The sequence below is a fragment of the Xyrauchen texanus genome, chromosome 36, assembly GCF_025860055.1.
Source record: "Xyrauchen texanus isolate HMW12.3.18 chromosome 36, RBS_HiC_50CHRs, whole genome shotgun sequence".
NCBI classification, from domain to species: Eukaryota; Metazoa; Chordata; class Actinopteri; order Cypriniformes; family Catostomidae; genus Xyrauchen; species Xyrauchen texanus.
Window position 1 is genome coordinate 17,369,776 of NC_068311.1, and position 12,793 is coordinate 17,382,568.

Genomic DNA, 12,793 nt, shown 5'->3' on the forward strand with positions numbered 1-12,793 from the left:
ATTCTATATGGAGAGAGTCCTCACATGGGGGCTGCCATGTTAGAATCACATGACCAGCCAAATACTACTCCGTCTCAATAACTGAGATTTTTATTGGATACTTTCACTCATGGATTAAAGTAATGATGACTAACTGAATTTCTGCAATAGCATTGGAAAGCTAAACTTTTGTTTTTGAAAGATGCTGCATCCATTCCTCTTGGTGTCGGTGCAAGTCCAAGATGAAATATTAAAAAAAAAAAACTGAGTGCACCTTTAATAAAATCCTCACATTCAGTCATTTCTGCAATGTGTGATTGCTGCTATGCGAAGATTGCAATTTAGCCAAAGTGCTGTTTCAGATTACTCATTCTACTCGTGCATTGCAGTGGTACCCTGAGCATCAGATAGGAGGATGGGGATCCTAAGTGTAATTTGAACATATGATTTTGTTTTAAATACCTATTTGTGTCTGAATATCCATTCAAGACACGAAGTCCAGTGACAAAGAAGAGAAAAGTGTGTTAATATCATATTGATACTGACTGTTACCCTGGAAATGTCAGTAACCTGTGCCACAGTGAGCCTCTGCTTGGATACTCTTTGTGTGGAGTTTAGTCATTGGCTATATGTAGCTCACACCTCAGTAGATTCTGCTGTACATTGTACATCTGTAATCACCAAATCATTATTAAACTCATTTGTATCCACCATTGTGTAACTACTTCTAACACACACACAACAAGTGTATCTCTGTCTAATAGACTACAATGAGCAATAATGCTTCTGAAGTATTAAATGCTTTATTTTTTGCCTTTACGTTTATTATTCTCTTCCTGTTCCTGAAATGAGTGTGATGTTTATGAGTCCATGAGTTGAATGCAACAGAAGATCTTACAGAAACCACTCGTTTGAGTGGATTTGTGGCTGAAAGTTTTTTTTTTTTTTTTTGAGAATAAAAAACTATGCTCTGCATGTGTATTTTTGGAAGATTTTTACTCACTCTTTCCACCAGAGTCATCATAATTCTAGTCTGAGGCCAGAAATATCACTTGTGAAATCTCTCTCTAAGTGTTGCAATTTGCCTGAAACAAAGTTTTTATGTGGGGTATAATTAGTATACAACTTTTTCAAAGAGTTTTAAAGCCTAGCCACCAGGGGGCCCTGCAAAGCAAGGTCTTTATTATTTTTAATCCCCTTTTCTCCCCAATTTGGAATACCCAGTTCTTTCTACTTAGTAGGTAATTGTGGTGGCGCAGTTACTCGCTTCAATCTGGGTGGTGGGGGACAAGCCTCAGTTGCCTCTGCTTATGAGACCGTCGGTCTGCGCATCTTATCATGTGGTTCGTTGTGCGTGGTACCGTGGAGACTCCACATGTAGAGGCTTATGCTACTCTCTGCAATCCACGCACAACTTACCACGTGCCCCATTGAGAGCGGGAACCACTCATAGCGACCACGTGGAGGTTACCCCATGTGACTCTACCCCTCCTTGCAACCGGGCCAATTTGGTTGCTTGGGACACCTGGCTGGAATCACTCAGCACACCCTGGATTTGAGCTTACTACTCCAGGGGTGGTAGTCAGCATCAATCCTCGATGAGTTACCCAGGCCCCCCAGGTCTTTTTTTTTGTTTTTAAATATATTCAAAGCTGCAAGACCTTTCACGGGTGGGTCTGGATTGAAGGGGTGGGGCCTCCAAGTATGATTTCACTTAGGGCCCCCATATGCTCAGACACTGACCTGTCAGTGGCCCTGCCACTAATTTACATGATTGGAAATTAAAGCAGCAACTTTGAAGGAATGTTCTGGGATCAAGTTAAGCTCAGTCAACAGTATTTGTGGCATTATGTTGATTTACCACAAACATTTTTTTTTTTTTTTTACATATTCCTAGTTTATTTAAAAAATAATACAAAGTGGATGGCGCCAGTCCATTAATATTAAAAAACACCCTTTCAAAGTACATAACCACAAGGCGTAAACATAACATGATTTTAGTGTGATAAAAATCTCTTACCAACCTCAACTGTGTAAAGTTATAGCCAATTTTACAACTTTGTCATGATGACGTAACACTGGTAAACCCTAAAATCTGGTAAACGCTGTATCATCAGTAAATCCTTGATTTTATAACGATAAATCATATTAAATTGTAAAATGGCTTTATTTTTTAAACTGTTTATTGTTTACGGATTGACTCCATTTTGTGCCTTAATGTAACTGCCATTTTTCTTCTTTTTTTTTTTTTTTTAATAAACAATGGAAAAGTCATCAACATAAATACTGTCATTGAGCAAACGTGTATTGAGCCTGGAGTATTCCTTTAAATTAACATCTGTGTATGTTTCAAACTTAAAAATTGTATAGTTTATGATTTAAAACTTAGAAACATAAATCTGTTCAAATAAAATCAATACAATAAATACAACATTAAATACATTAAGTAGCAGTTTCACATCAAGCAAAATCAAAAGCAACACCACAATAACAGTACAAAGCCCTATCTTTGCTAAACATACTGTGCGTTTTAGAGCATATATAAGTATGTATCCTTTTTAGGATTTTCAAGAAAATATTAAGAGAACCTTGCAAAAACATTCCCTGGTTAACTGCTTTATCTTACAGTTAATAAAGTAAGTCAAGCTCAATGTGCTCAATGCCTGGGATGCACTGTTTTGTCAGGTGCAGATCAAAACAATAAACTAAATAATTCTCTTTTACTTGTTTTCAAATGCATCTATTCCATCTGAACCATAACAACATATTGAAAAACACTATTCTTTTTTTAGTTATTCTTTTCTTCCTCTTCATCCAACAATAAAAATTTCAGATGGTTAAAGATGCACCACATCTGCAAAAATAACAAACATGCTCATTAGTGTTCACATCATATCAAATGCCACTTTTGTGACAGTAAAAAAACATAACCAGGTAAAGGTGCTTCTTACCTCAACTGCAAAACCCAGCAAACGCCCTGCTGCCAGCACCAAAATCCCAACAATCTGCAGCCAGTTTTGGACATTGAGAGCCTTAGACAGCACCTCATGCTGGTAGCCATACAGCCACAATGGCAACACATGAAGCCCTGCTATTGTCAATATGCCCAAGGGAGTCTTGAAGCCTGCGTTGTGAAGGGTTTGATGTGATTTTTATTACTGATGTTCATTATGCGGCATTACAACAGTTTCCATTCTGTGTGCAATGACACAAAACATAGAAGGACAATGCATCTTGTCATACCTTTTGCCATCACCGCCTGCACCAAAACCGGGCTCTCTTTGAAAGTGTTCTTCCAATTGGCTCCTCTGGCATTGTGGTTGCACACAAATACACACCACTCTACTGAAGACACCAACCAGCCCCACTTCTCAAGCACAGAGCACATAGTCAATATAATGCTGTCTATGCAATGTATTATAACACAAATATATATAAGTGACCAACATGCAATCAGCAGAAATCCAGTTTCCAAACTAAACTCACATCATATAACATATTCCAAAGCATGCCACGTCCTACATTGTCAGCAACCACATCTAACCATGCTCCGAACCTAGAGGTCTGCTGGAGCCGACGTGCTGCCCAGCCATCCACCCCTGGCACAAAGATAAATTACTGAAACAATTTAAAGGGATAGTTCACCCAAAATAGCAAATTCTCTCATCATTTACTTGCCCTCATTCCATCCCAGATGTGTATGTCTTTCTTCTGAAGAACACAAACAAAGATTTTTAGGAGAATATTTCAGCTCTGTAGGTCCATACAACACAACTGAATGGTGGCCAAAACTTTGAAGCTCCAAAAAGCACATGAAGGTAGCATAAAAGTAATCCATAAGACACTTGTAGTTTAATTAATGTCTTCTGAAGCGATCCAGTTGGTTTTGATTGAGAACAAACCAAAACGTAACTCCATGTCTCTGTACATCTAACACATCTATGTTAATCAGAAGGTCACTGGTTCGATCCCCATGGCCACCACCATTGTGTCCTTGAGCAAGGCTCTTAACTTCAGGTTGCTCCAGGGGGATTGTCCCTGTAATAAGTGGACTGTAAGTCGCTTTGGATAAAAGCGGCTGTCATATCCATAAATGTAAATGTACATCTTGATAGCAATCTCATTTTAAGCTTGATTACACTTCATATAGTGCCATCTAGCGCTCTGTATACGTCAAGATACAGGAAGTGTAATCGAGCTTGAAATCATGATTGTCCCAAAAACTGCAATAACAAATTTACAGTGTAAGAGGAGTTACATTTTGGTTTGTTCTCAACCAAAACCAACTGGATCGCTTCAGAAGACATTTATTAAACTACAGGAGTCTTATGGATTACTTTCATGCTGAATTTATCTCCTTTTTGGCCCTTTTTTGGTCACCATTCACTTGCATTATATGGACCTACAAGGATGAGATACTCTTCTAAAAAACTTTGTTTGTGTTCAGCAGAAGAAAGAAAGTCATAAACATCTGGGATGGCATGAGGGTGAGTAAATGATTAGATAATTTTCTTTTTGGGGGGGGGGGGGACTTTGCCTTTAAATATACTTATACCAAATAAAAAGACTGTAAATGAACAGTTTTTTTTTTAAAACAGATATAGGCTAGTTTGCTATCAGCTATTTTTATAGTGTAGTATAATTATGTTACTCTTGCACAATAACTATCCAGCTTTTATGTAATTACCTACCATCCAATATAATTGATAACACATACAAGGGTACAAATCTCAATGGGTTAGTGTATACAATCCAGGCAGTGAGAACAAGAAGAATCCGGATGTAACCTATAAAAAGGCACAGCATTATTACAATAGAAACATAATTCAATGTTGCATCAGACATGTCATAAACGTAGAATTAGAGATCTAATACTACATATACTGAAATTACATAAATAAATAAATATTACCCTGACTCACCAATTACATTAGGCACATAAAGACAGACATGCAATACCATACTCTATCACAGATGCTCCCACGTGTCTCCAGTATCGAACAAGCAACGAGTTACTTATTAATTTCTTATTTAACGTTTTACAATAAACAGAAATATACTTGAATAGATTGTAATAAAAAATGCCATTGTGAATTATCATAAATATTTATCTCACTGCAAAAGGTTCAACCTCTTTTCCACGAATGACATTTATGACACGGCGCGCGGCACATACTGTAAACAGAAATGTCTCTTCCGGCTTTATGAAAACACGCGTCATTCGTGTTGCAATAGCCACCAAAAGCCATTGGAGGGCGCTTTAATATAAGCGTCTGAAAGTTTACGTTTTTCTTAATAAATATATATAAATTAGCGAGGCTTAATTTAATTTAATTAAAAGTTTAGCAACAAACGTGTATGTGTACTAAATTATACATATGCATAATTACTTGTCAGAGCTGGGGTTTTGTAACGTAGAACCTTTAATAACGAGTAAAGACAATACTGACCATATCAGAGATTAACTATTTTCAGGCTATTGTCTGCTATTTACGCAGCATGACAACAATATAAACCATATAAAATATATACATTTTAAATATAACATAACTATAAAAACTTTAATCAACATATATGCATCTTCACCGAGGACCCCTGTGTTTGTATAATTCTATTTAGTTAAACTGACACTTCAGAAGCCGACTAAATTTCCCCTTAACAGCCCAGAATAACCACATAAATGAAGCCAGGTAGCGTGTCAACCCACTCTGGGTCAAATGCGTCTGCGCTTCAGCTTCAAGCGCTGCGTTTGCGAGAAACTGACGCGCATAAGCCCTCTACGCTCTGATTGGACAGAAGACACGTGATCCAGTATGGAGGCGTCGGCGCTGAGACGCGTCACTCGTTGATAACGCAAAACTCCACCGCTTGACTTAATACTAACACCACACTACAAAAAACTAAAAAACAACAACGAAAAACAAGACAACAGGCACCGGTCATACTCTGCACATTTCTGCATTGCCATGAAATGAGGGCACCATGGGCGCTAAAGAGTCACGGATAGGCTTCCTTTCGTATGACGAGGCCGTTAAAAGAGGTAAGAGCTTTGAGTTTGAGCGATTAACGGCGGTCGGCTAGCGTTAGCCAGCTAGTTAAGACCACATATTAACTCTTCCTGCGGGCTAACGAGCCTCAGACTGTCATTTCACAGAGCTGTTATGCGTCAGCTCGCTCAAGTAGCGGTTGTGAACGATTTGGGGGTGAAGGCGGGGCTGTTCGGACTTGTCTTTGTGTTATTAATATAATTCGATGCTATGTTGTTGTCAGATTCCTAAAATCTCGTGAGCTGCCTACCTAGACAGCATGTATGGGCATAATAGCCGCATTCCAAACGTTCGCACGCGCCTATGATGCCCAACATTCCTAAGTAGACTGCTCACTAGGGATTTTGAGACAGCCGATGTTTAACGAGCAGCCGACTGCTAATGTAACTAATCTGGGTGGTGCAGCGGCGCTCCGTTCACTCAGATAAACAGATTTCACTAATCTGTCAACATTTGGCAACATCCCCCCGTTATACATGTACACCATCGCAAGATCGCAGCTTATCAGATCGCTTTTCCTGACAGTGGAAGTGCTTTTCCTGACACGTTGAAATCTGATTTGCACTCTTAGTACTGAACATTTGTGTATTTACCACTGTTTATCTTAAATTACTACGACACTGAGTTTTTTTTTTATCTTCAAGGGAAAGTGTATGATCAAATATTACGTAAAGGAAAGAATCATTGTTGTTAAAGCCTGTTGATATGATAAGTTTATGACAGTTCCTATCAGCTGAGAAGTGCATTTATCTCTCCTTGAGCTTCATTTGACACTTAAGCTGCATCTGTTGGTACATTAGAGTGAAAAATCTGTCACTGTAAATGCATCACTGGCATGGGGAAAACACGTCAAATTACAATTGGTTTTTGTTTTTTCCATACCAGGGCTTGAGTTCTGCCAAGTGGTTTCTTCGTAATATTGTGTAAATGAAGACATATTGAGTGTATCCACTTACACCACCGGACCACAAGTGTTTTTTTTTTTGTTTTTTTTGATGATACACATTGATTGTATCCGATCTAGATTTCTGAGAAAAAAATCTGGCTAGTGGTGTAGTCTGATGGTAGGAAACAGACCATGATGCAGGTGTGTTTATGTGTGTGCAGTGATCAGGTTTGTGTACGCAAAGGTGCCTGAGAGCAGACACTGGTCTGGCATCAGAGATAAAGCATGTCAGCAATGCTTATCTTTCCACACCTTGATGAATAAGCAGAATAAGGCTTATGTTTGGCATTGGCATTATTTGCATCTTTGTTTTTCTTAACAGGAAACCACAGGTCAAGGTTTACATTTTGGCCAAAGCTATCCACAATATTCCTAAGTCCCATTATGCTTTGTGGGCGATGTGCGTAGTAATCAGTCGTTATGTTATGTACTAACGCAGCATTAAAAATGACAGACACTTGAGAACAAATGATCACAGAATTATAGAGAGGCAGTATTGTTCTTCCCCACCTATCTGTTAATGTTTCTGGGTTTAAGGATGATTGCCAAATATTGCAAATATAGAAGCATTTTAGTTATTTTGTTGAGTCTTTATCCATAGATGGAAGAACTTGAGCAGACTGACCTAAAAAGCTATGTAGCCTATTAGTGCCTTCACAGCTGTAAAGTTGAACATGTTTTGAGAACTGTAGATAATTATGTTTATTTTAAAGCATATATTGAGTCTAGTCAAAACCTGAAGAGTTTGTTGTACTGAGATTATGTTCTTACTGCAGAGACAGGGGAGGTCCAGTCAGCAGGATGCAGGTATTGCAGGACACAGGCCATGAGACTGTCAAGCTGCTGTTTTTTTTTGTTGGATAAATTAAATTATTTTGTGGGAGATGACTCAAAATTATTTTGTGTAGTAAGCTCAATGTAGCTTTATAATTGTTAGTTTACATACATAATATCCTTATCTATATGCCATAACCTACATTCAGTATTTGAGTGTTGACTGAACAACTGATTCTGATTGAATTTTTTGTTCTTTTGTAGGAAATAATGATGTATTAGCAGCCACACAACAAACTACCATACAAAAAGACCTATAAGCAATACAAATAATCACATTTAGTTGGACATACATTATAAACATTGTCCACAAAATTCACTGTTCTCTGTAAAGCAACTATAAAACAGTAGCAGAATCAGAATGAGCTTTATTGCCAATTATGCTTACAAATACATGGAATTTGTTTCTGTGACAGTAGCTTCCAGAGCACAAACAATACAACAACAAGACAGAGATGATAATAATACAAAATAAAATGTGTTTAGAAAATATAAGTATATATAGAAAAACACTATAAAACATATATTTTTATAAAAAAAACATTTAAGTCATTTAACATTTATATATATATATATATACAGGTGAAACTCGAAAAATTAGAATATCGTGCAAAAGTTAATTAATTTCAGTAATTCAACTTAAAAGGTGAAACTAATATATTATATAGACTCATTACAAGCAAAGTAAGATATTTCAAGCCTTTATTTGATATAATTTTGATGATTATGGCTTACAGCTTATGAAAACCCCAAATATTACATGAAATCAATAAAAAAAAAGGATTTTAAATACAGAAATGTCGGCCCTCTGAAAAGTATAATCATGCATATGTACTCAGTACTTGGTTTGGGCCCCTTTTGCATTAATTACTGCCTCAATGCGGCGTGGCATGGATGCTATCAGCCTGTGGCACTGCTGAGGTGTTATGGAAGACCAAGATGCTTCAATAGCTGCCTTCAGCTCTTCTGCATTGTTTGGTCTCATGTCTCTCATCTTTCTCTTGGCAATGCCCCATAGATTCTCTTGGGTTCAGGTCAGGCGAGTTTGCTGGCCAATCAAGCACAGTAATACCATGGTCATTGAACCAGGTTTTGGTACTTTTGGCAGTGTGGGCAGGTGCCAAGTCCTGCTGGAAAATGAAGTCAGCATCTCCATAAAGCTTGTCTGCTGAAGGAAGCATGAAGTGCTCTAAAATGTCCCGGTAGACAGCTGCGTTGACTCTGGACTTAATAAAGCACAGTGGACCAACACCAGCCGATGACATGGCTCCCCAAACCAACACAGACTGTGGAAACTTCACACTGGACTTCAAGCATCTTGGATTGTGTGCCTCTCCATTCTTCCTCCAGACTCTGGGACCTTGGTTTCCAAATGAGATGCAAAATTTGCTCTCATCAGAAAAGAGGACTTTGGACCACTGAGCAACAGACCAGTTCTTTTTTCTTTAGCCCAGGTAAGACGTTTGACATTTGAAGCCCATGTCCAGGACCCGTCTGTGTGTGGTGGCTCTTGATGCAGTAACTCCAGCCTCAGTCCACTCCTTGTGAAGCTCCCCACACATTTGAATGGCCTTTTCCTGACAATCCTCTCCAGGCTACGGTCATCCCTGCTGCTTGTGCACCTTTTTCTTCCACACTTTTCCCTTCCACTTAACTTTCTATTAATGTGCTTTGATACAGCACTTTGAGAACATCCAACTTCTTTTGCAATTACCTTTTGAGGCTTTCCCTCCTTGTGGAGGGTGTCAATGATGGTTTTCTGCACAACTGTCAGGTCAGCAGTCTTCCCCATGATTGTGAATTCAACTGAACCAGACTGAGAGACCATTTAAAGGCTCAGGAACCCTTTGCAGGTGTTTAGCTGATTAGAGTGTGACACTTTGAGCCTACAATACTGAACCTTTTCACAATATTCTAATTTTCTGAGATTCTGAATTTGGGGTTTTCATAAGCTGTAAGCCATAATCATCAAAATTATATCAAATAAAGGCTTGAAATATCTTACATTGCTTGTAATGAGTCTATATAATATATTAGTTTCACCTTTTAAGTTGAATTACTGAAATTAATGAACTTTTGCACGATATTCTAATTTTTCGAGTTTCACCTGTATATATACACACACGTATGTACAAATACAAATCTGCTATATACAGAAGCAAGGGAATGTAGCAGAATAGGTGTGGTATGCTGGATAAATATAAATAGACTAAGCTGTGTATTGCACATAATTATTGCTCAATGGGGCAGTTTGAACTGTTCATGAGATGGATAGCCTGATGGAAAAAACTGTTCCTGTGCCTGGCGGTTCTGGTATTTAGTGCTCTGTAGCGCCGTCCAGAATGCAACCATTCAAAAATAATTTGGCAGGGTGAGTTGGGTCCAGAGTGATTTTTCCCTTTTCCTCATTCTGGAAGTGTGCTGTTCATGAAGGGAGGGCAGGGGGCAACAAATAATCCTCTCAGCACTCTGAACTGTCCTTTGTAGTCTTCTGATGTCCGATTTCATAGCTGAACCAAACCAGACAGTTATTGAAGTCCAGAGTACAGACTCAGTGACTGCTGAGAAGAAGGAAGTACAACCTCTGCTGCTTCAATGTGTGTCTCCCACTTCAGGTCCTGTGAGATGGTAGTGCCCAAGAACCTGAATGACTCCACTGTTGCCACAGTGCTGTTCAGAATGGTGAGCGGGTTTAATGTTGGGGTGTTCCTCCTAAAGTCCACTATCATCTCCACTGTTTTGAGCGTGTTCAGCTCCAGGTTTTTTTTGACTGCACCAGTGAGCCAGCCATTCAACCTCCCTTCTGTATACAGACTCATCGTCATCTTGGATGAGGCTGATGACATTAGTATCTTTTGCAAACTTCAGGAGCTTGACAGAGGGGTCCTTGGTGGTGCAGTCATTTGTGTACAGGGTGAAGAGTAGTGGAGAGAGCACACATCCCTGGGGGGCACCAGTGCTGATTGAACAGGTGCTGGAAGTGAATTCCCCCAGTCTCACTAGCTGCTGCTTGTCCATCAGAAAGCTGGCGATCCACTGACAGATAGACGTGGGAACAGAGTTGGTGTAATTTAATTTGGATAATAGCTGGGATGATGGTGTTGAAAGCCAAACTTAAGTCCACAAAAAGGATCCTTGTATATGTCCCTGGTTTTTCCAGATGTTGCAGGATATGATGCAATCCAATGTTGACTGTATCATCCACAGACTTGTTTACTCTATAGGCAAATTGAAGGGGCTCTAGAAATGGTCCAGCGATGTCCTTCAGGTGGGCCAACACCAGTCTCTAAAGTGACTTCATGACCACAGATGTCAGAGCGACGGGTCTGTAGTCATTGAATCCTGTGATTTTGGGTTTCTTTAGGACAGGAATGATAATGGAGCATTTGAAACAGCAGGGATCTTCTCACTCATGCAGTGATCTATTGAAGATCTGTGTGAAGATGGGGGCAGCTGGTCAGCACAGGGTTTTAGACAAGTGGATGTAACACCCCTGGTCCCTGTGCTTTCCTTGTCTTTTGTTTCCAGAAGACACTGCACACCTTCTTCACAGATCTTAAGTGCAGGTTGAGTAACAGGAGGGGGGAGTTGGGGGATTACAGGAGTTGTTGATGTTTGTGTGAAGTGAAGATCAGTGCGAGTGTGAGACTGGGCCTGTCAAATCTACAGTAGAACATATTCAAGTCGTCAGCCAGTTGTTGGTTCCCTACAGTGTTGGGGGAAGGTCTCTTGAAGTTAGTAATGTCTTTCAGGCTGCTCCACACTGATGCAGGGTCATTAGCTGAAAATGTGTTTTTCAGCTTATCAGAATAGCTTCTTTTAGCCACTCTGATTTCCTTATTCAGTGTGTTCCTGGCCTGATTGTACAAGATTTTATCCCCACTTCTGTTGGCATCCTCTTTGGCCTGATGAAGCTGCCTAAATTCTGCTGTAAACCATGTTTTGTCATTGCTGAATGTTAAAGTAGTCCTAGTAGGAATGCACAAATCCTCACAGAAACTGATATATGATGTCACAGTATCTGTGAGCTTGTCCAGATTGGTATCTGCAGTCTCAAATACACCCCAATCAGTGCAGTCAAAGCAGGCTTGTAGTTCCAGCTCTGCTTCATTGGTCCATATTTTTACAGTCTTTTTTTCACCTTTTTCCATTAAGGGAAGACATGCACATTCTGCAAAGACACTCAAAAGAAAGTGAATTGCTGGCAGGAAAAATGCAGGGCAGTGGAATATCAGAACACAGTTAATTTAAAATGTGATAAAATATCTCACTACTGTACATGTCTCATCTAATAATTTTGGTCTTTCACTGTAGAATTATCCATTTAGCATCACAGCATGAAAACAGTTTAAAACTGATGTTACTACTCATAGACAGTTCAGTAAAAACACCTTTACTTTAGTAAAAACAACTTTAGTAATAATGCCTTTTCAAAACATGTGAAGCATTCACAAAAAAATATGCTAAATATAAAAACAAACTCTCAATATTTCTAATGAACTTTCTGCACATGTACACACACCTGTTTCGTTTATATGTAATTCATTGCGCTTAGTTTCTGGATGTCTATCATAGCTGGACCGTAATGGTGGATAAAATAAGTAATTCCCACTGTTGACTTCTTGCCAATAAAGAGAAAAAGAGTACACAAACAAATAATTGTAAGCTTTTTCAAACAGATGTTCATAAGTCAATCCTTCTGTAAAGCAGCACATGGGACAGGAGCGCTGTGCTTTTGAGAGTGGTTTCTGATCATAACATTGCAGTTTTAGACAAAACTTTAGCTTCGCTTGATTAGGATAACCATTAACTGTACTCATTGTCCGGGAAATTTATAAGACATCTTAAAACATTTAAAAAGGATGAATCTAACCGTGTGACAAGCAAGCAAGCAAGCAGTGACCGGCTACAAACAAAACGCCAACCAATCGCTCTTCCTCTAGCCAACTGGAAATTCCGCCCACCTTGCGGAATACAGTGGACTCGC

The 12,793-nt window shown here is 39.1% G+C and overlaps 2 protein-coding genes across 3 annotated transcripts in view; one reads left to right on the plus strand and one right to left on the minus strand.

Annotated features, from left to right (window-relative positions):
- Window positions 1-1,850: 1,850 nt before the first annotated feature.
- si:ch1073-145m9.1 (CDP-diacylglycerol--glycerol-3-phosphate 3-phosphatidyltransferase) lies at window positions 1,851-5,162 on the minus strand. Its single transcript, XM_052107622.1, has 6 exons — window positions 4,902-5,162; window positions 4,671-4,766; window positions 3,466-3,578; window positions 3,223-3,346; window positions 2,931-3,103; window positions 1,851-2,833 (listed from the first exon to the last, which is right to left on the minus strand). Exons 1-6 carry the CDS (start codon window positions 4,939-4,941, stop codon window positions 2,768-2,770), a joined length of 612 nt encoding a protein of 203 aa, XP_051963582.1. The 5' UTR covers window positions 4,942-5,162; the 3' UTR covers window positions 1,851-2,767.
- A 646-nt stretch (window positions 5,163-5,808) lies between these two features.
- usp32 (ubiquitin specific peptidase 32) overlaps window positions 5,809-12,793 on the plus strand; it is a 116,331-nt gene continuing 109,346 nt past the window's right edge. For both annotated transcript variants that reach the window (XM_052107198.1, XM_052107199.1), the window contains exon 1: window positions 5,809-6,019. In XM_052107198.1, the coding sequence (XP_051963158.1) occupies window positions 5,962-6,019 (58 nt within the window). In that variant the 5' untranslated portion in view covers window positions 5,809-5,961. The remainder of the gene's footprint in view (window positions 6,020-12,793) is intronic.